Consider the following 21,608-nt stretch of genomic DNA (forward strand, 5'->3'; position numbering starts at 1 on the left):
TAGCTCTGTGGCACATGGTCTATGTCATCTCCCAGAGTCCCTCAGGAGGGACTGAGCTCCAGCTAGCTGCCCACAGTGCTAACCAACCTGGTAGCACAGCTCTTATTGGCAGCCTTCTCTCCCTGTCTCCCTCTCCACTGCCCTATGGGTACTTCCTTAGATCATATCCCTAAGAAACTACATTCAAAGCCTTGCTTCAGGATTAGCTTCTAGGGGAACCCAAACTATGACAGATAACGTCAATCATTTTACCTCTAACAACACATTCCTCCACATGAGCATGTGCTTGGGCTTGAAATACAATGAAAATGAGCCACTGCCATTAACTAGCATTTTCTGTGTGAAATCCAGGCACTGTCTGAGTCTCTAATGAGTCTCAGAAAACCATGAGGAAGGGCATGTCTCTTTCCTAAATGAGCATGGTTTGGTTGCCATTTAACAGACCGACCTGTCCTGAGCATGGTTGATCCACCTACATTCCCAAGGCCCTTGTTAATTAGACAAATGACATGCAAGCAAAATACACTTTTTAATTAAGGCTTCCTTGGCAATACCAAACAGGCCAACTATGGTCTAATCCAAACGGGAACCTTCACTCTTTAGCATCTGTTCTACAACATCAAAGCACTTCCCGTACAGCGTGGCCCAGAGACATTTCTCCAATAAGCCTAGGCATTGTGAGAGCCCTGGTCTCCCAGGTTCTTGTTTGCCTTTGTCTTTCCAATCATGGTCTCCAGAATTACAGTGGTTTCTTCATATGTCTGAATGCTCTCAGCTGAAAACTTCTCAATGGATTCCATCACTTCCACCTTCTCATATGCCAAAGTCCTGGGAGGGCTTCTCTCTTGCAGGCTGCTGTTCCTATCCTCCTGACCTTCAAATCCACCCTGGCTCGCCCCAGGCCTTTGTGGTGGGGGTGCAGATGGTTCCTCTGGGCCAGGTTTGACCACAAGACAAGGCTTCCTGGGCCCTTCCTCCTCATTCTGACTGCCATGCTTCTCCCCAGGACCTTTCAGTTCTTCACTGTTTATCTCATTGTCTGCAGTATGCTGACTGGGTGGGCATGAACTCCCCTGTCCATCCTCCAGAGGGGGCTGAGACTGCTTGGGAGAGGGCTCCACAGCACTGTCATGATGCAGAGAGTTGTCCTCAATGGAAACAAGTACTCTACCCTTGGTCGGGACAGCCAATGAACAAAATCCAGGGTCCATATAACTGGCATCCCCCATGACTAGCACGTACCGCCCTTTAGTGTAGAGGTCAGCTGTGGGCTCAGGCTCCTTGGGGCTTCTCATTCTCTCCTTGATCATCTTGGAGAGCTTCCCAAAGGCTTTGCTTATCTGCCCTCCATCTGGCACATCCTCTGGAGTCCCTTCTGGGGCAGGGGGACTTGCTTCTTCATCCCCTGATTCAAGCTTAGATTCTCCTTCTTCTTCAACTACCACCTGCACCAGCTCTGTGTCTTCCAGACCTTTCAGTGGTACACCTTCCAAACTTTCATCTACTCTGTCTTTAGCTATAATCTCCTTTTTCCTTGGAACATTCTTGGGGAGGCCTCTTTGTCTTGGTTTTGCTGTTGTTATATCCTGCACAGCCCTGGTGAGATCTTAAAAATAAATAAATAAAATTTAAAAATAAATAGGCAATGAATCAAATACAATGGTAATGAAAAAGAAAGAAAATGTGTGCATTGAAAATTATGCTACCTGTCTAAGAGACCAATGCCCAGCACTGGGATGGGTTTACTATTTATGGAGCAAAGCCATGGGGAAAGAGGTATAGATCTGTAACATCCATGGCCCATGTTAATGACCCAGCTCTGCAACCAATTGTGTGACTTTAGACAAGTCACTTGACCCCTCTGGGCTTGTAGAAAAAAGTGAAGATGCTGCTTGTTCTGACTCTCACAGTTCCCATCCCACCAGGCACAACTTGCTGAGATACATGATTCTGCTGAAAAAATACTTGGTGAGAGCAACACTTCCTCCCCACCCCAGACCCCTTCTTGTAGTGGCTACTTGACTAGATGATGTAAATCTATTCCATAAAATTATTCCCACCTTGGACTTCCCCAAAGAAGAGAGGACAGCAGAACTGTCTGGGCCTCTAACATATCCAAAGTGGCTTCAGGCATGGGAATCATATCAATCCACAATCTCTTGTTCCACATGTATCCCAAGCTAAATAAATGTGACCACCCCTTAATTAGCATCCCCTTAGCCAGGGTAAAAAGGGGAAGCAATGCTATTAAATTAAGAACTAATAGGAACCCCCTATTACCAAGGCCATATTTATTTCCTCAGACTAGCTAAAAGGAAAAACTAAAAGTTTAAGAAAACATACAAAATAGGACCCTGCCTCATCCATGAGGCTTTTCTGCTTCACTCACATGGTGATTTTATTTATTTATTTATTTATTTATTTATTTTTAGAGAGGGTGGGCAAGAGAGGAACAAAGAAAGGGCGATAAACATCAATGTGTGGTTGCCTCTCCCACACTTCCTACTGGGGACCTGGCCCCCAACCCAGGTATGTGTCCTGACTGGGAATCAGACCAGAGACCTTTCAGTTCACAGGCTGGCACTCAATCCACTGAGTGACACCAGCCAGGGCAATGATTTTTTTTTAACTTGTTCATCCCAAAGATCTTCTCCATCCCCTCCCTCTGTTCAGCAGAGGACTAAGGCAATGTAAGGGCATCTAGTGTGACTTATGGTGAGAGGGCAGAGTGAACAGGAAATGGCAGGAGGGGCCATGAAGCCATAGGAATGAATGAAGGGATACAGAAAAGGTCACATCAAAGAGAACCAGCGGAGAGCAAATATTGAAGAAGGGGGTGCTTGCAGGACCAGCTACAGAATTTTAGGGCCCCATACAAAAGGAAAAGTCAGGCCCCCTCTTCAAAATGATTAAGAATGTCAAGACACCAATAGCAGAGAAGTAAGCCCAGTGCAGGAATTCTTGTGAGTATAGCACCATGTGCATAGGCCATGCAGCCCTGGCATTGGCCTTGGGTATATGGGGACTAGGAACTGCTGACCTTTCTGACAGTGTTCTGATTTTTCTAGCTCTGAAACCTCATTTCCACAAATCTCTCTGAGCTTTCTGAGACACAGGGACCTGAAGGCACTCTAAGAATGGAAAACTAACATTGCCACCTTCTCTTCTCCCAGAACACTGTGTTAGTTCAGGACTGGGGAGGTTTAGCTGTGAGAAGACATCCCACAGGTAGGCGAAACCATCCCCAAAGGACCAAATGCTGAAGGTAAAAGCCACACTTGCCAACCAAGCTACCTCTGCTCAGTTGTGAACAGAAAAGAAAATGAGCAATCTTTGAGCATGTACTCTGCTTCCTATTTGGGGATGGCATTCCCAGGGTGGTCCGTCCCCCAGTCAGATTTTCCTCCTGTGAACTTTTTGGCTCAGTCCCTTAGCACCTGTAGGAGTACATCAGAGAGAGGGAGAAGGAAACCCCATCTAAAAGTGTTTAATTTCCTGGTAGACTAGAAGGAAGCATGAATGTTAAGTTCAGGAAGAAAGCCACCTAATTTTGTTCCATTTTTTCAAGAGCAGAAAACAGCAGAAGCCAGGCTGGGGAGCATTACCTTTCCCACCAGGTTGAGGGCTACAGGAAACTCCATGGCCCATAGTGAAGAGAGTGACAGGTGTTTCCATGAAGACAGAGCTCAGCCTAGCAGAAAGAACCAGAAAGAGGTGGTCACCATCTTTAATTCATCAAGCCAACAGATGGTTAGGGGTTAACAGTGGCCCTCTAATATGGGCAAAAAGGAGAAAACCTTTCTCTAGATCAAACTTCTGGTGAACCACATACCCATTTATACACTGGATGAGGATGTAAAGGAAATAATTGTTTCTTTGAGCTCAAGTCATAAACTGTGAAACACACAGAAAAATTGTAAAGTAGGGATTGCTTATAATCTCAAACGTCACTTCTATGTTGAACAGGGTTTTTTTGTTGTTGCTGCTGTTATTGTTTTTTTTTTTTTAAATAAAACAGTGGTCATCCCAGGCTGAACTATTTAGAACAACCAGGGTATGCTATTTCCAATTTGTTTTTTTTTTAAATAATATGCATTATATATAAATAAAGAGAAAAAAGATAAAGCAATTGAGATAAAATATAAACAACTGGTGAATCTGAGTAAAGAGTATTCAGGAGTTCCTTGTTTTATTCTCGCAACACTCCTATCAATCTGAAATCAGTATATTAAAATTAGAAGTTATACACAAACCAACAAAAGGTATATCCAGTTACCTTATTGTGAAGCTCTACCTCCAAAACAAAAATATTCACAACAACATTTAAACACCTGTTCAAGACTTCTTTTCATAAATGTGTGCATAAAGCATTCACTGTGATGAAAATATAATTTGGAATTATGCAGGATATATTGATCATAATGAGAGAAAAAAAGCCTTGCTTTCCTGTTAAAAATTCAAGTACTCACAGCCAAGACAGAAAACCCAGAAAAAAAGAAAAAACCATTCCTTGTGGAGTACTTTGGGGTGCTTCTATTTTAATTCACTCTAAAATATCAACAAGAACAAATCAAAGAATCACAACGTAGTAGAGAATCAGAAGTCTTATATGAAGTCGTGTTCCCTAATGTTAGGTGTGAGTAGAGATGATGTAAGTATAGATAATATAGTTGTAAATGTAAATAATGTAGTTGTAGGTGCAGATGCACACATAGATGATGTAGATACAGGTGTAGGTATAGGTATAGACTAAGAGGATCTGATTGTAGATAATATAGATGATACATATGTAGATAATGTAGTGTTTAGACATACATATAGATAATATAGATGTAGGTATAAGAATAGATGATATAGATGTAGATTATGCAGATGTAAGTTTAAGTGTAGGTATACACATAGATATAGATGATATATCAATAGGTATAGGTGTGGATGATACAGACATGGATGTAGATGATGTAGGTAATGTAGATGTGGGCATAAATGTACACATACATGTAAATGGTGTAGATCCAGATATAAATTTAGATGTAGATGATGTACAGTTACATAGAGACAAAGGTAGAGATAGACAGATATTTATTTCCCAGCCTCAAGTGAGTAGAGTTCAAGCCACAGCTCCATTATGGACAAGACCAGATAGCATACTAATGGCCACCTTACAGACCCAACCAGGTGGTAAAAGTCATGCTTGCAGTAGCAGGAATAACACCAACACCTCGAAGCACTTGTGAAGTACCAGGCACTGTGCTAGGAACCTCATCTGCAGCATCTCTTTAAACACTCCTGGTCTCCCTATCTACTATGTCCCCAGAGACCTGTCATGCAAAAAGTAGCCTTCTCCATGAGGCCTTTTCTGACTGCCCAACTCAAGATTTCAAACAGTCCCGCCATCACTCCATCTCCATTCCCTCTTCCCTGTCATAATTTCCTTCACAGCTCTTGTCATAGGTCATCCTTCCCATTACAAATTCATTCATCATCTGTATTTGATCTCCATGAGGTCGTGAATTTTTGTGTTCCACTCCCTGCTATATCTCCACTGCCTAGAACTGGCACACAGGAGACACTCAGCAAGAATGTGTGGCACAAGTAAGTAAGCAGCATGGAGAAAAAGGCAACCTCTCGGCTGTGCCCCTAGTGACCACACCTGTCGCCTTCGTTCTCAATGATCCGATGATACCGGTCCAGCTCATTCTTCAGGGTTTGCTGGATGACCACCAGCTGCCGGCAGTCACAGGAAGACTTCTCCAGGCTCTTCTCAGTCTCTTCAATCTCCTTCCGCAGGGTTTCAATCTGTTCATTATACAGCTGAATCTCATCTTCATAGCACTCATGAGCATCTTTAATAGCTTGTTCCAGCATTGCTGTCTGTGGGCAAAGACAGTTGTAAGAAAATGCATCACATCCTCTCATTTAAGACCCACACTTGACAGGGAACATTTGGACTCAGCATGTCAAGTTTTATGTATTTTGTTTGCTTATTTCTCATCAGCAATGGAATCATTTTGGAATCATTAAGCCAAAGAGGAATGTGCAAACTGAGCTCCCTCTCTTTACACCTGCATCAGCACCCAAAGGCAGTTGTTATTTCCACTTTACACATAAGGAAACTGAGGTACATAGGTAGTGGGATTCAGACCCACCTGTACAGGCTGAGACACTTCTGGAAATCATGGACCCTGCTGCCTAGGCATCCTCCTAGCTGTAGGCAAGCAGTATGCATTTTTCTCTCTCTCTCTCTCTCTCTCTCTCTCTCTCTCTCTCTCTCTCTCTCTCTCTCTCTCTCACACACACACACACACACACACACACACACACTCCAAGGCCCAGGGAAAACTCCCCCTTCCCACAGATTGACAGGCAAGCATCACCAGCCTGCTCTCACAGAAGACACAGGTGATTCAGGGAGAACCCCATCAGACCCCTCCCTAAGTGTGTTCACTTAGCAAACTTTTAAACCATAAATAGGATAGCTAAGTGTTGTCACAAATTGGGAAATTAGAAACTAGAAAAATGTCATCTATAATCTTTGTACCATCAGAACAAGCATGATCTTTCGTCTATCTCATGAGTTGGTGGTTGGTTGCTGGCTGTCCTGTGATGGAGTTGGTAAGAGGATCACCTGCCCTGGTAGGGAGGCTCTGCAGAAAACTTCCAATCTGTGACCAGCACTGGTACTCTGCATGGTTCTGCCTAAGTAAACCAGAATTCCACAGTCCGAAGAAGTGCTGACCAGGTTTATAAAACTGGACTTACGTCCACATCAACGTGGTCTTTATAGCTCAGTCATTTAAACTATTCTTCAGAAGGAGAGGTGTTTAGGAAAAATAGTAAGAGCCCCACTTTCACCAGCCCCAAGGGGGCTAAGGCAATGTCTCTGATGTGAACAACCTCAGCACAGGAATCAGACACCATCCAGCACCAGCCTGTCTGTTGGAGAATGAGACATGGACCCTCCTTGTAGGAGGCCGCAGTCCAGTGAGGAAGGCAGCTCAGGCACCAAGATATGCCCAGAGCATCATGGAGCACACAGAGAGGTCCTGTGGCACTGAAGAATTCAGAGAAGGCTTCCAGGAGGTGGTGGAACTGGTCCTGGGTACTAAAGAGGAATAGGGATTTCCAGAAAGAGAAGTGATGAGCAAAGGGCAGGTGCCAGAAACTGCAGGAGTCAGAGAGGCAGAGGAGCAGAAGAGAAGAGACAGCAGCCCACAGCCAGTCCAGGGCTCCTTGGAGAAGAGCAGGCAAGTGAATGCCAGAGACAGGCAGGTGGACAGTGTGGGCCATGTGGCAACTTGAACTTCATCCTAAGCTTGGCAGTAAAGGTTCAATGAAAGATTTAGTGTTCAAGCACAGCTATGGGCTTGCCTTTGCACAGCAGGGGTAGACAGGGGCCCAGGACAGCACCTCGCAGTGAGCCCCATCTGGTGGAGTAACCTTCTGCTTCAGTCTTCTTAGGGTCCTAGACTCCTTTGGGTCCAAGATCGTTTTTTGTTGTTGTTGTTTTTTTTAAGAAAACAAAACAAATCCAGTTTACTAATTACATAGTCTTACGATCTTACTATGCCTACCACTAGGTGGTGCTAAGGGACTTCAATGAGAATATATCCTACTAGCTTGGAGGTTCACACTTTCCAAGTAACAAGTGACATTTTTTTCCCTTTCCTGTTGAGGAAATTCTCAGTCACTGCAATTCAGGAAACCAGAAGCACCTGCCCTATAAGAAGTGCCATCCCCAAAGGGATGGGTGCTTTCTCTCATCCTGTGGACTAATGTTCTCAAACTTGAACCTGTACAAATACCTAGAGGGCCTATTGAAACAGAGTTTGCTGGGCCCCAGCACAGAGCTCCTGGTTCAGAAGGTCTGGGATGGGTCCATGAATTTGCAGTTCTATCATGTTCCCAAGTGATGCTGATGCTGCTGGTACAGAGACCTCACCATGAGGCTGCCTCTATGGAAGGTTCTGGAAGCATCATATGCCCTAACTGTAGGCAGAACCAGCTGCCACAGCCCTGCCCAGTTGGAGCCCTCAGGCTGCAACGGGTTGTCCCCACCAACCAAGTCTGGCAATCATAGCTGGCCACACCACCAAATCTGTCTTTGAGCACTCAATTGAGTTACTACTTTGTAAAGCCACTAAAATCTTTTTTAAATTGGCAGAAAGCCAGCCATGAACACCTCCTGACTAAGGCTGTGGCAGGCCCAAACCACACACTCAGGTAGACCAGATGTAGAAGATTCTGACCCAATCTGGTACCCACCTTACTTCAGTGGTCTCCAAGTGTGGTTCCTGGACCAGCAGCAACACCCAGAAACAGACATGCAAATTCTTGGGCCACACCCCAGTCCTACAGAGTCAGAAACTCTTGGGTAGGCCCAGACACATCTGTATTTTAATTAAAGCTGATTAGGCAAAATTTCAGTCCCCATGACCTTTGCCCCTTAGTATCACCTTCATGAATATGTTTGTTACACAGCAAAAGGGACTTTGCAGATGTTAAGGTGCTTAATCAATCCGTTGACGTTAAAAAATACAAAGATTATTCTAGCTATTTCTAATCACATGAGCCCTTAAAAAGCAGAAGTCAGAATGATTAAATGCACAAGAAAGACTCATGGCACCATGGCTTTCCAGATGAAGGGGGCCATAGCCAAGGAATGTGCATGGCTTCTAGAAGAACTCCTAGCCAAAGGCCAGCGAAGAAATAGGGCCCTCAGTCCTAAAGGCACACAGAACTGAATTCTGCCAACAACCCGAATGACACTGGAAGCAATTCTCCCCAAGATCCTGCAGATAAGGGGTCCAGGCAGGCCAACACCTTTATTTCAGCCTGTGAGACCCAGAGCAGAGAGAACAATCAAGCCTGCCCAGTCTTTTCTGACCTTCAGAACTGTGAGATTAAGAAGTACTGTTTTAAGTCCCTGTATTTGTGGTAATTCATTATGGCAGAAAGAGAAAACTAATACAACCTGTGTTTCATTAGATCCGCTGCTAGAGTTTGCTACAGAGTCCCCCCTTATCCACCAGGGGATACACTCCACAACCCCCAGTGGTGCCTGAAACCACAGATAGTACTGAACATTTACCTTTTCAATTAGAGGAAGCACTTTACAGCTTCTCTTTGATGGATCCAAATTGCCAGCATTACTATTCTTGTGCTTTGGGACCACAATGAAGTAAAATTATGGTTACTTGACCACAAGCACTGTGATAACAAGCCAGTGTATCTGATAACCCAGACAGCTACTAAATGACTAATGGATGGAGAGCTTACAGTGTTTGGAGACTCTGGACAATGGGATGATTCACATCCTGGGTGGGAGAGGGAGGGATGGCACAGGATTTTGTCACACTACTCAGAACAGCACTCAATTGAAAACTTACAAGTTGTTTTTTTCTGGAATTTTCCACTTAATATTTTTAACCACAGTTGAATGACTGTATACAACTGAAATAGTGGAAAGTAAAACCACAGGTAAGGAGAAACTACTGTATTTAATATAAGCACATGTATCATTATATAAGATATGACTTGGCACTATTTTGATAACTGTTTCAATATCATTAGTTTCCTTTTAATTATATCTACTTTATTGTTATTATATGCCTTTAATATTTTCCTGAGAAGGGGTCCAGGGGCTCCACTAGACCACCAGTGTGGGGGCACAGCACAGAAAAGAAAACATCAGAGTGAAATGAGTAAGTCTTTCTGCAGCAACTACAGGTGAGGACAGGTAATCAACCAGAGTTTTGTTTCATATTCTCAGAAAGTCGGTTAATCCTTTATTAAATGTTTTATTTATATATTCAACAACTATCCATATGTACATAGAGAAAGAAACATTCTTTTGCCCTGGAACTAGACTTCACCACATTAGGCTGGGCTCTCACCTTTCTCAGAATCTGAAACAGTGGTTTTCATCTTTATGACCAGGGCCACAGGAAGCAACACATTTTACATCATGAACCATACATACCATACAAATACATGTGTAAATTTGAACAAATATATACATTTAAATACACATACATATTTAAAACAAGGTTTTGCAAAACAAATCCTACCTTTTTACTTGCCATGCACTTTTTTATTTCTTTACTATCTTAGTCCGGTGTTGTCAATTTCTTTTTTAATTCCAGTCAATCCTTCTGACTTCTCACACACATGTGTGCATACATACACACATGTACATATACATAGATACACATACACATTTACACACATACACGTGCAGGTATACATTATACATACATACCATATATACACAATACACACAACACACACACACCCTTTCTCTGTACCCTTACAGGATCTCAGAAGAAACCAAGCACTACCAAGTCACCAAAATGGTGTACCACAAAAACAGGACTGAGTTTTTCTGTTGAATTCAGTTTTCAAAATAAGATTCACCCAAATAAAAGGCAGGGGTGGAATTGTGAACTTTCTACTAACAAATTCTGAACAGAGCAAATACTGACACAAATACCCGTTCCTAGGTCTGTAATCAAAACCCAAAGGGGAAATGTTTCATCATGAGAAGAGAAACAAAGAGCACAGATCTGAGGAAGTGTAGGATAAAAATCCCAACATGTGTCTATTTCTTCTTATTTTTTAAAACAAGTTTAAGTTTAAACTAGGAAAAAGGCAGAGAGATTATGCAGATGGCTTTACCCTTGGTAGGTGAGGGGTTGCCAGGGGACCCTCTGAGGGGCCGGAATTAGTGTGACCGCTGTCTCCATTTGCCCAGAACTTTTCCAGTCTGCATCCCTGAGAAACCCCTCAGTCCAGGGCACAGCAGGGCAACTGGTCATTATTCAGGGTGTTTTTCCAGCTATAAGTGCTGGGCACACAGGTGTGTTAAGTTTCTGAGAATCACTGAACTGAATACGAGTGTACTTCTGTGCATGCACCAACATTGAATAAAACATGTTGTAGAGCCTGATTCACATGTGTGGCTGAATGCCCAACAGGAAGCAGCAGACAAGAGGATATGGGGCCTACCTGGGCCTGCAGCTCAGCTCTCTGTGCCTGCAGGAGACACAGTACCTCCTGGCCTTCCTCCAGCTGACCCTGCAGGGCAGCCACCTCTCGTTCTGTCAGGAGCTTCTCCTGCACAAAGAAGGCCAGACTCAGTTCTCATACTCACTTGACAAGTGAGGAAATTCACAAAGGAAAGGAGCAAGGATGGTGTGGGACCCTGTTATATTCTGCATATTTATGTCTCCCCCTACAAATTCATATGCTAAAGCCCTAACCCCCAGTGGGATGGTATGTGGAGATGGGACCTTGGGGAGATAACTAGGTTAGGTAAAGTCTGAAGGTGGGGCCCCCAGGATGGGATCAGTTAGTGTCCTTATTAGTAAAGATGCCAGAGCGCTCCTTCTCTCTGTGTTATACCACAGAAAGGCCACCTGAGGACATGGTAGAAAGGTGACATCTGCAAGCCAGAAAGTGGGTACACACCAGGAACCAAATCTACCAGCACCATGATCTTGGACTTGCAGCCCCAGAACTGTAAGAAATACATGTCTGTTGTTTGAGTAACCCAGTCTCTTGAATTTGTTACAGCAGCCCAAGCTTACTAAGACAGGCCCACCGTGGCCACTGTTAATACCTTTTCACTTTGTCTGCAACATCTGAGCTATCAATGCTGTGAGTGTAAGAAGTGCAGAGATTGTGTTGGGAGACCTGTGTTTTAGAGCTAGTACTGCCACAGACTGGATAAGAGATTCTGGACAAGGCACCTTCCCTTCTGTCAAAAGGAAAACTTGGTATTCAGTTTCTCACTGGGCTCTGTTCTCTGTGTCTGTGCAAACAGCATGGTCAGTCTGAGCCCTGAGCCATTTACTGTGCTAAAATGTCACTGCTGCACAAAGCAGAAGTCAAGGGGATCAAGGGAAGCTAGGGAAATGGCGAGGCAGCTGCACCACCTATTGATGCTCCATAGAGTGTCTTGGAAGGGGATTCCTCAATGTCTCTACACTCTGCAGAGCAGGGACCTGTTTCCAACAGGCCTCTCCATAGTCTATTCGAAAAAGTCCAAATTGCTTCATGAAAGCCTGACTACTCAAAAAGCAGTGCCATCTGACACAGAGTGTGAGGCCTCACAGCCAGGTAAAATCAGAAACAAGTCTTTTCCCAGTGCACCCATGTTCAAGGCCACACGTTTAAAGCAGTCCCCTACTCTCCAACACCCTGCAAAGTGGCTGGAGCAACAATATAGACATGAAGACAGATAGAGCAAGACAGACATGCTTAAAGGGAGGAAGAGAAAGTCTGGGCCTGTGGCCTGATCCCATGGGGAAGGCAGGACTTGAGATTTAACTGCAGACAGAAGGACCTTCTCAACTGTGTGTCCTTAGTTCTGTGCTTAGTGCATGAGGGAATGCATGCTCTCAATGGCTCTCAGTGGCTCTCAGTCTCTGATGGCTTGTGTCTGTCCTATTTGTGTGTCTCAGTCCCCATCTCCCTGCCTCAACAATGCAGACAAGAGTATGGCTAGGAACAGAAGGGGCGTCGTGCTCCTGTGTATCAGTAGATGGAGGATATATACTCCACACCATGAATTCTAGACCTGCAGCCTCAGGGTGGAGGCAAACCCAGTGTGAATGCATTACACTGCCCCCCTCCAGCGTCCTGCCTGCTTCTCTGGTCTCATCTTCCTCACTGCCCAGCTCCTATTTGTCTTACATCCCTCCCCACAGCTGCCCACAGGGTGCCTCTCATGTAGTTGTCCCTCAGATAATTACTGAAGAGGAAGGAAGACAGCCCACCAGCTGTCAGCTGGTAGCTGACAATAACTGCCAAACCATGATGCTCCCTACTATAAACTTATAAACAATACCATCCCCAATATCTAGAGATGTCACTCTGGGCCCATGGAGGAACAAGACAGAAACAAGGCCCTTTCTAACTACAACTGAGCTCAGACCAAAAGACCTCTATCCAACCACAAAAACAGCCAACCGCCCATTCTCCCTACTGACACAAGAGATGCTGCTTAATCACCAAGTACAGCTTTAGCCACACTCCACTCCTCTACCGCCTTGATAGAAATTATCAAGACGGTCAGAAGACCAGCCCTTCCTGAGAGCACCCAACACAGAGCAGGGCCCCACTTACCTGACCCCTCCCCACAGATCACACAGGATGCCCCTCAAGTCTCCACAGTATATACCCATCCTCCCTGCAGTGGAAAATGAGCTCAGCTTCATGTGAACACAGTTGTGTACCCAGTGGCCTCTGGTTAGAGGGTACTGACATTATGTTTATTGACACATTAACCAGTTAAGCTGTGTTCCTATAATTAACACCACTAATTACATCCTCATTTGAGCCAATGTGACAGACATTTTCTAGGACACTAACAAGAGTCAATGAAACAAACCTGAAAGTCACCATTTAACTGCATGCACAGGTTTTAAGCTAAGATTAATAAAAAAATGTAATGCTTTCTAAATCTGTTTCTCCACCTTTAACATGCACATGGATCCCTAAAGATCTCGCTAAAATGCATATTCTTATGAAAAATATTCATTTCTAACAAGTTCCTGGGTGATGCTAATAAACACTGATGATGAATGATGCTCTCAGAAGAAGTCCAATCTCTATAACCTCACAATTTAGAAGAATTTTGTTACAGAGAAAGGATGATATGATTTTTAAAGTGTGTTCTGGTGTAAAACACCTTGGAATTACAGGGAAAAAAAGTGTTTGCAAAATAAAAATGAGGTATCTGGAAAGAAGTTGCTGACAAAGAAAATTAAGGCTTTAGGAAAGGCTCCTCTAGGCCTTTGCAGCAGCCTCGGTTACATCAGCTGAAAAGAGTCAGAACCTGAAATGAACATTAGTGGACAAAAACATTCCAATGAAGGCCCAGAAAAGTAAATTTCCTATCCCTTAGGAGAAACTTGGCAAGTATCTTCGAAAGCAAATTTGGGGATTTCTTTAGCTTTGATATTAAAACATTTAAGTTAAAACTCAAGCAGTCAGCTACACTAGCCCATTAGTTCTACAGGTGGCGTATGGTCTGGCCAGACTTCCAGGCAATTCCAGGTGCCAGCAGGGCTCGAAGCACTGTCTAAGCCACCCTTCCAAAAAAACAGAACCCTATCAGCTGACCTACCCACAAATCCCTGTTCCAGAATACCACAACCTCTGGAAAAAGGACAAAATGACATTTTGTTTTAATCTGCATCCTTTTCAGTGTATGTTTAAATGTATCATATTATATATCACAAAATCCCTAAAACTCATTAAGAAAAAACACATCAGAACCCTGTTGAGCAGCTAGAGAGCTGAGTAGAAAAGGAATGTGGAACACTATGTAGGGAGTAATGTTTTACATCCAAATCCTCATTTTTAAAAATTTAGCTTCAATAATCTCTATCTTTTCTCAATCATTTTTAAGCCATAAACTTGCATAATCATTAGCAGAGCCAGACCTTGAAAATATAGTCACTATTATTTGAGTCTCTCCGTATTCAAATTTTATGGTCAAACTCATAAGAGGGATAAGAAAACAAACAACCCAATTTAAAAATGGGCAAAAGACTTGAACAGATATTCTAACAAAGAAGATATAGAGATGGCAAATATGGACATGAAAAAATGTTCAGCATCATTAGTCACTAGGAGAGGTAGTTGAAACCACAGTGAGATGCACCACATATCTATTAAAAGAGCAACAAGCAAAAACAAATAAATACCTGACACACCCAGCACTGCAAATGACCGAAGCAACAAAAACTCCCAAACATTGCCAGTGGGGATGCACCAAGCTCCACCACATTGGGGGACAGTCTGGCAATTTCTATCAACTATACAAGGAAGAACACTCTGGGATTTTCAAGAGAAAACTCCTAAGAAAATGGTCAGGGACACAGTTTAGATGTCCTCAGATGTCTAAAGGGAAGTGTTCACAGTCTGAATAGGAGAACAAGAGAAAACTTCCAATGTGTATGTCAAGTCAGGGTGGGGAGGAGTTAACCCACCACAGCTCTACACTGTTGGACCTGCCGCCTCTCCCTGGATGTCTGTGAACTAGGCCCACAGTGCTATAAAAAAAAATCTCCAGCTATGCTTTCCCTATAGCCTGGGTTCCAATTCTTACCTCCCGCATCCCATCTGTAATGGCAGATGCTTGAGGAGTGGTCTGGATGATCTGCTGCAGAATGCTCACATAGGTCTGAATTTCCAGAAGATTCTGTTGGAGGAAAGAAATCATTCTCATTAAAACCTGCACTGCCCGAGTTTCTCCCCCCAGGACTAGGTGACTCCAGGGACGAATGCTTTCACATGTTCCACTGTCACAAATAGGACAGGCCACGATCTCTGCAGAGGGCATTTTACACCTTTAATCTTCACAGGATCAACAGGGCAGATGAATAAACTGAGGCTTGGTTTATTTACTTCACCATTTCCCTTCCATTAAGTGAATGCTTTATTGCTCTTCATAGAGCCCTGCAGGCAGGAGTATGAAAGAAATGCAGAGATGCAGAACAAAGAAGCCTCAGAGGGTACAAAGAACCCTTTCTGACACCAGAACAGGGCAGTGTTTCAAAGGACAGAATTTGGTCAGTTGGGCCAGCTACTTATACCTCCCAAACTCAGGCTGTACTGTGAAAGTGGGTTATCTAAAGAGCACCTATGCCCAGCTGTGTGCTGAGGACTAATACTGTCTCTCAGCTGTGCCCCCTCCACAGCACTGCCCTGGGCCAGACAATGGTTATCTTGTTCAGGCTCCCAATGGGGACCCATTCCCAACCCAGGCCAGTGACTAGCTGGCACAGGAGTACAAAAGACCTACACTCTTGCCTCAAGGAGAGAACAACCTTGTGATGTGACTCATGATCCAGATCCCCATCAGGCAGAGGATCCAGCTGGGCCTGGGCCCCTGCCCAGTTCCTACCCCTGCACTATCCTACTCTGCTTCCTCCTTCCCCTTCTCCTGGGTACTCTCCACCCAAACAGCAATCACACACACACACACACACACACACACACACACACACACACACACATCACCACCTTAGGCTCTGCTGATGGGGAAAACTTGATCTAAGACACTATCTCATGAGGCTGCTGTTGGGATCCAATGAGATAATGCATGGAAGCATCATAGAGTGAATGCTTGATGTTGTTGTTGTTGTTGTTGTTATTGTTGTTGTTGTTGTTAATGGCCCAGAAGAATGTTTTGAGCCACTAAAAACTGCCCCCAGGCACTGCTCCCAGGATTCCAGGAAGTAGAGCAGAGGCAGGAAGGTGGGAGAGGAGGAACCAGACTGATGGAAAGTTGGAAGAAGCCAAAGGGACGGGAACATCCTTCAGTGCAAAGCAAGAGGACTGCCTTCGTGCTGAAGCAGGTCCACACTGAGGCAGGAAAAGAATCTAGGCTTGATGAGCACTGGTCAAGGTCCAGGTTATACCAGGTGCTTCATCTGAATTATCACATAGCCTCAAGTTTGGGTTTCCCCAGAAGTACACTATTATACATTCAATGTTGTGTCCCTCCCAAATCCACACACTGAAGTCCTAACATGCAGTAAGATGGTATTTGGCGGTTGGGCCTTTGGGAAATAATTACATTTAGAGATGGTCATGAGGGTGGGGATCCATGATGGAATTAGTGCCTTTATAAGAAGAAGCACCAGAGAGCTTGCTCCTGGTAAAAACACATGCTCCTAGGAAAGGCCTCACCAGGTAAGCTCTCACCAGAACCTGACCTGGCTGGCACCCTGATTCTGGTGTCCCAGCCACCAGGACTGTGAGAAATAAATTTCTGCTGCTTATAAGCCACTCAAACTGTGGTACTTGGTTATAGCAACTAGAGCTAAGTACAGACCCTAAGGAAACACTCTGAGTGCAAACAACTTACTTGGGCAAAGATACCAGTAAACATGAGTAGCAGAGTGAGGAGGTGAGACAGGAAAGAGAAGGCAGCCAAGAAGGGGTGTGCTATCAGTTAAGTTACCACTGTGGGCACCTGCATGTCAGACTCAGTGTGGATCTCTGGAAACCAGTACAGAACAGCAGGTAAGAGGGAGCTGGGGGACACATCGAGCAAGTCACATTCATCACTGACTAAGGTTGCTCCCAGAGGCATGAATTTCCCAACCCTTTCCATGAGACAGAGCAGTCCTTGCTTCCTGTAGAAAGTCCTAGAGCAGAGCTGCAGATACTGGCAGTTAGAGGGAGGCCAGAGCCCACTGGAGAGGTCAGCCCAAAAGGTCGTGGCCACAGGTCAGCCTCACTGAAGTAACCACACTGCCATGCAGGAAAGATAGTCTGTCATTTGTATTTTGAAGATAAAAAAGCTCAGAGATGTTAAGCTACTTGGCCCTGATCACACAGGTCCAGAATTTGATTTTTTTCAGTATATCAAAGAGCTCCCCCACACACAAATCAGGTCTGTAAGAAGCTGGCAGAGAAGACCATTGCATAAAAGGAGGCTCCTGAATGCCATGCATTCCCTCAATTAACTGGCTCAGAGGAAGAGTTAAAATACATATAAACAGGGACTGGCAAAAGTAACACCTGCTTCAGTGTGGTTGGTAGAGCTATAATATGAGTGTAATAATTTATACTTTTAATTTGAACATTTCACCTAAAATGTCATATGTTGTGCTTGCGTGTGATAGTGTTATGTTACAGAATCACATGCTTATGATTTTTTAATAAAAGAGTTTGTAATAAAAAAAGGGGTGTTATTTGTGCTGGACCCTTTATATTGTATTTTCTGCTTTTCTGCATTTTTGAGCTGAAACAATCAACAGGTTGTAGCTTAACCAAGACAGATTTATTTTTAAAAAATCATGCTGTGAACTGTAGTATACTATACAGATATTAGTTCCCAACACCACACCCAACACAAACACACTATTGCCTCCTCTACACGTCTGGCTCACTAAGAGCTGTCTAGCAACCAACCCATCACCTACTTAATTCAGGAGTAAAGCACACGAAAGTGACCCACTGTAGTAGTTTCACTCTTCAGCCATGAGTGCCCTCAACTACCTAGCCAAACCTGAACTGGGTTTTTTCCTAGAAGAGCTTCAGAAGAGTCATAGTTACCTTTTTGTACATGTCCTTTGCTGCACTGATATCATCCTGCAGAAACTGGGCTTCAATCTGAAGGTGCAGATTATGTAGTAAGGCTTCATCAGCTTCCTGCAATAAGAAAGTGTCACACATCCGAATCTGCAGGGGCACAGTGAAGGCATCCAAGATGGGTGTAAAATTGGCCAGGTGTGTGTACCCACAGACCACCTGAAGTTTTATTAAAAAGCATATTGTTGTTCAGTGGCTCTGGAAGGAGTTGAAGATTCTGCATTTCTTTTTTTAATTATATTTTATTGATTATGCTATTACAGTTGTCCCATTTCCCCCCTTCACTCCTCTCCACCCTGTACACCCTCTCCCACCCACATTGCCCCCCTTTAGTTCATGTCTATGTGTCTTAAGTTCTTTAGCTTCTACATTTCCCATACTATTCTTGCCCTCCCCCTGTCTATTTTCTACCTATCATCTATGCTACTTATTCTCTGTACCTTTTCCTATTCTCTCCTCCTCCCACTCCTCTGTTGCTAACCTTCCATGTGATCTCCCTTTCGGTGGTTCTGTTCCTGTTCTAGTTGTTTGCTTAGTTTCTTTTGGTTTTGTTTTAGGTGTGGTTGTTAATAATTGTGAGTGTGCTGTCATTTTACTATACATGTTTTTTTTTATCTTCTTTTCTTAGATAAGTCCCTATAACATTTCATAAAATAAGGGCTTAGCGATGATGAACTCCTTTAACTGGACCTTATCTGAGAAGCACTTTATCTGACCTTCCATTCTAAATGGTAGCTTTGCTGGATAGAGCAATCTGGGATGTAGGTCCTTCCCTTTCATGACTTGGAATACTTCTTTCCAGCCCCTTCTTGCCTGTAAGATCTCTTTTGAGAAATCAGCTGACAGTCTTATGGGAACTCCTTTGTAGGTAACTGTCTCCTTATCTCTTGCTGCTTCTAGGATTCTCTCCTTCATTTTTACCTTGGTTAATGTAATTATGATGTGCCTTAGTGTGTTCCTTCTTGGGTCCAACTTCTTTGGAACTCTCTGAGCTTCCTGGACTTCCTGGAAGTTTATTTCCTTTGCAGAATGGGGAACTTCCCCATTTCCAGAATGGGGAAGTTCTCCTTTATTATTTATTCAAATAAGTTTTCAATTTCTGGCTCTTCCTCTTCTCCTCCTGGTACCCCTATAATTCGGATGTTGGAATGTTTAAAGATTCTGCATTTCTAGAAGGGCATTGGGTTAGCTGATTGGACCTGGTCTATAATAGTAGTTCTCATTGGGGAGTGACTTTTGCCCTGCAAGGGACATTGGGCAATGCCTGAAGACATTTTATTGTCACCACTTGGGTGGTGGGGTATTACTACTGGCATCTAGTGGGTAGAGGCCAAGGATGCTGCTAAATATCCTACAATACACAGGACAGCCATACCTTCCAGAATATCAATAGTGCCAGGGTTGAGAAACCTTGATACAGTGACAAAGTTAGGGTATAGTTACATACCAATAATCTTAAAATTTAAGTTACAGCTATACTTGTTCTATATCTCATCATCATTGAGTTAAGTTTCTAAAACTAAAAAATAGTTTTCCCTTAACATCAAAACCTTCAATTTAATAATTTTCTCCCAAAGACTATGTCTCACCCTGAGACTATGTACCTATAATGCATTTTGTAAGAATGATTGCTGTGGGGAACAGTATTTTTTTCTTTTAAAGTTAGAAATGACATATATGAGAGAAGGTTGAATGTTCTTGCCAAACTTTTTTATTAATACACCAATTTTTCTTTCATTGATCCTGTTTGGATAAACTAGGTTGAAGAGCTGCTTATGCTCTTAAGATAGTGCTATGATGACTGGAGTTGACTTAAATACTTCAGTGGTCCAGTTCCATATCACAGGTAAACATTACTTGGGTTCCTCAAGATTGTCACTCTCCTGATACACCTCTCCCATGCACACCTGCCAATACCTGAGGCCTTGCTATGTGAATTTTTACTGACTTATTAATGACTTGTTAAAAAGCATGGCAGATGTTAGTAATGAGCTCTCATTAATAAAGGTAGATACATGGTTTGGCTAAAATATTTAATATTCTCTCCACTCCGGCATGAACAGAGTAAAGTGAGTCAGGTATGTGGACTGGTTACGGTATTTTGAGACACTCCCACCATTGCACTAATAGGGTTAGGTTCTGGGAAGGCCTCTGGACTGCTCTCTTACAAAAGACACTTGATTCCTTAGTTGTTCTTATAAAAGACCACTGGAGAAAGAAGATATGAGAACATCTGATGCTGACAATAAGGATACCAGGATTCTGACTCTTGGATCACCTGCCTTGAATGAACTTTTCATGCAAAGTGTTGCCTTAGCACCTAAAACATTGAAGATACAGGACTTTGTGGAATCTATAAAACAGGCTGTATAAACTTTTAGGGTTGACAGCAAAATGATCATTACTTAAGAAATACATGCCTGTATGAATATGGTCTGAAACATCAGCAAGATTGTAGAGGACTGGCTAACCCTTACCCAACTCAAACTTCTGAAGCTATTTTATCTACTAAAAAGAACTCTGACTTTACCTTAAAGAACTTAAGAGTACTACAAGATCAAATCAGTTAACTTGCAACCTTTAGAAATGTATATTAAAGTATTCCTTTTTGCATTGATTTATGCAAGTAAAAATTAAATAAGTTATTCCAAAACAGCAAGCCTCAGGCATCTTAAATTTTATAGTAGATCCATTAAATAAAATAAAAAGAAATGGGTGAAAGTAATTTTAATATTTTCTTTTACCCAATATACCCAAAATATTGACATTTCATCATGTAATCAATATTTTTAAGTTATTACTGAGTAGTTTATATTCTTTTTCTCAGGCTAGATCTTTAAAACACATATATTTTACACTTTATGACACATCACAATTTGAATAGTCTGCATTTCAATCCCTCCCAACCATGCACAGACAGTGGCTCCCAGTCTGGACAACACAGCTCTGTAGAATTAATTTTAGGCACAGTGGGCCAGGTTTCTGCTCCAGGGTGATTCCCCAGTCTCTCTATACTCTAATTTACAGTTACCAAATCCTTTCCTTTGAAGATGTTGAAATCTTTTCATGGGTACCAGGGATGCCAACACTGGGTGACAAGACAGAAGGAAGGAAGGACCACAAGATCCAGAGCCAATCTGTACCAGACACAGGTACAGGCAGGACAGTCAGGGAACCTCTGTCTCCCATGAGACAGGCACAAAGCTAGTGTCTCTGGGTAAAGATGGCCCCTCCACACTTGATATGCCCTGTCCATCTCCCCTGGGCCACCCCCAAGGTCACTCAGACATGCTGAACACACTGGCAACTTCCTGTATCTCTCTGGCTATGGGAATGTGTGTGATCTGCAGGAGGCACAGTCCAGAGTGTGGGAATTAGCACCCCAGGAGTGACCCTTAGCCACTGAGGGACAGGAGATGGGTGAGTCCCTCAGCTGGCCTTCAGTATCTCAGAGGGTTGGATAAGAACTCTGTACTTAACTCTTGACTAGTACA

General features: G+C 43.3%; 1 protein-coding gene across 4 annotated transcripts in view; it reads right to left on the bottom strand.

Moving 5' to 3' along the window:
- Positions 1-510: 510 nt before the first annotated feature.
- Positions 511-21,608, bottom strand: part of BFSP1 (beaded filament structural protein 1) — a 43,694-nt gene continuing 22,596 nt past the window's right edge. For all 4 annotated transcript variants that reach the window (XM_045832823.1, XM_045832822.1, XM_045832820.1 and 1 more), the window contains 6 exons: positions 18,079-18,174; positions 15,119-15,211; positions 11,008-11,115; positions 5,654-5,874; positions 3,606-3,691; positions 511-1,606 (listed from right to left, as the gene is read on the bottom strand). In XM_045832823.1, coding sequence (XP_045688779.1) covers positions 669-1,606; positions 3,606-3,691; positions 5,654-5,874; positions 11,008-11,115; positions 15,119-15,211; positions 18,079-18,174 — 1,542 coding nt within the window. In that variant the 3' untranslated portion in view covers positions 511-668. The remainder of the gene's footprint in view (positions 1,607-3,605; positions 3,692-5,653; positions 5,875-11,007; positions 11,116-15,118; positions 15,212-18,078; positions 18,175-21,608) is intronic.

The sequence above is a fragment of the Phyllostomus hastatus genome, unplaced genomic scaffold (genome assembly GCF_019186645.2).
Source record: "Phyllostomus hastatus isolate PE091 unplaced genomic scaffold, TTU_PhHast_1.1 phas_contig_17, whole genome shotgun sequence".
Lineage (NCBI taxonomy): Eukaryota > Metazoa > Chordata > Mammalia > Chiroptera > Phyllostomidae > Phyllostomus > Phyllostomus hastatus.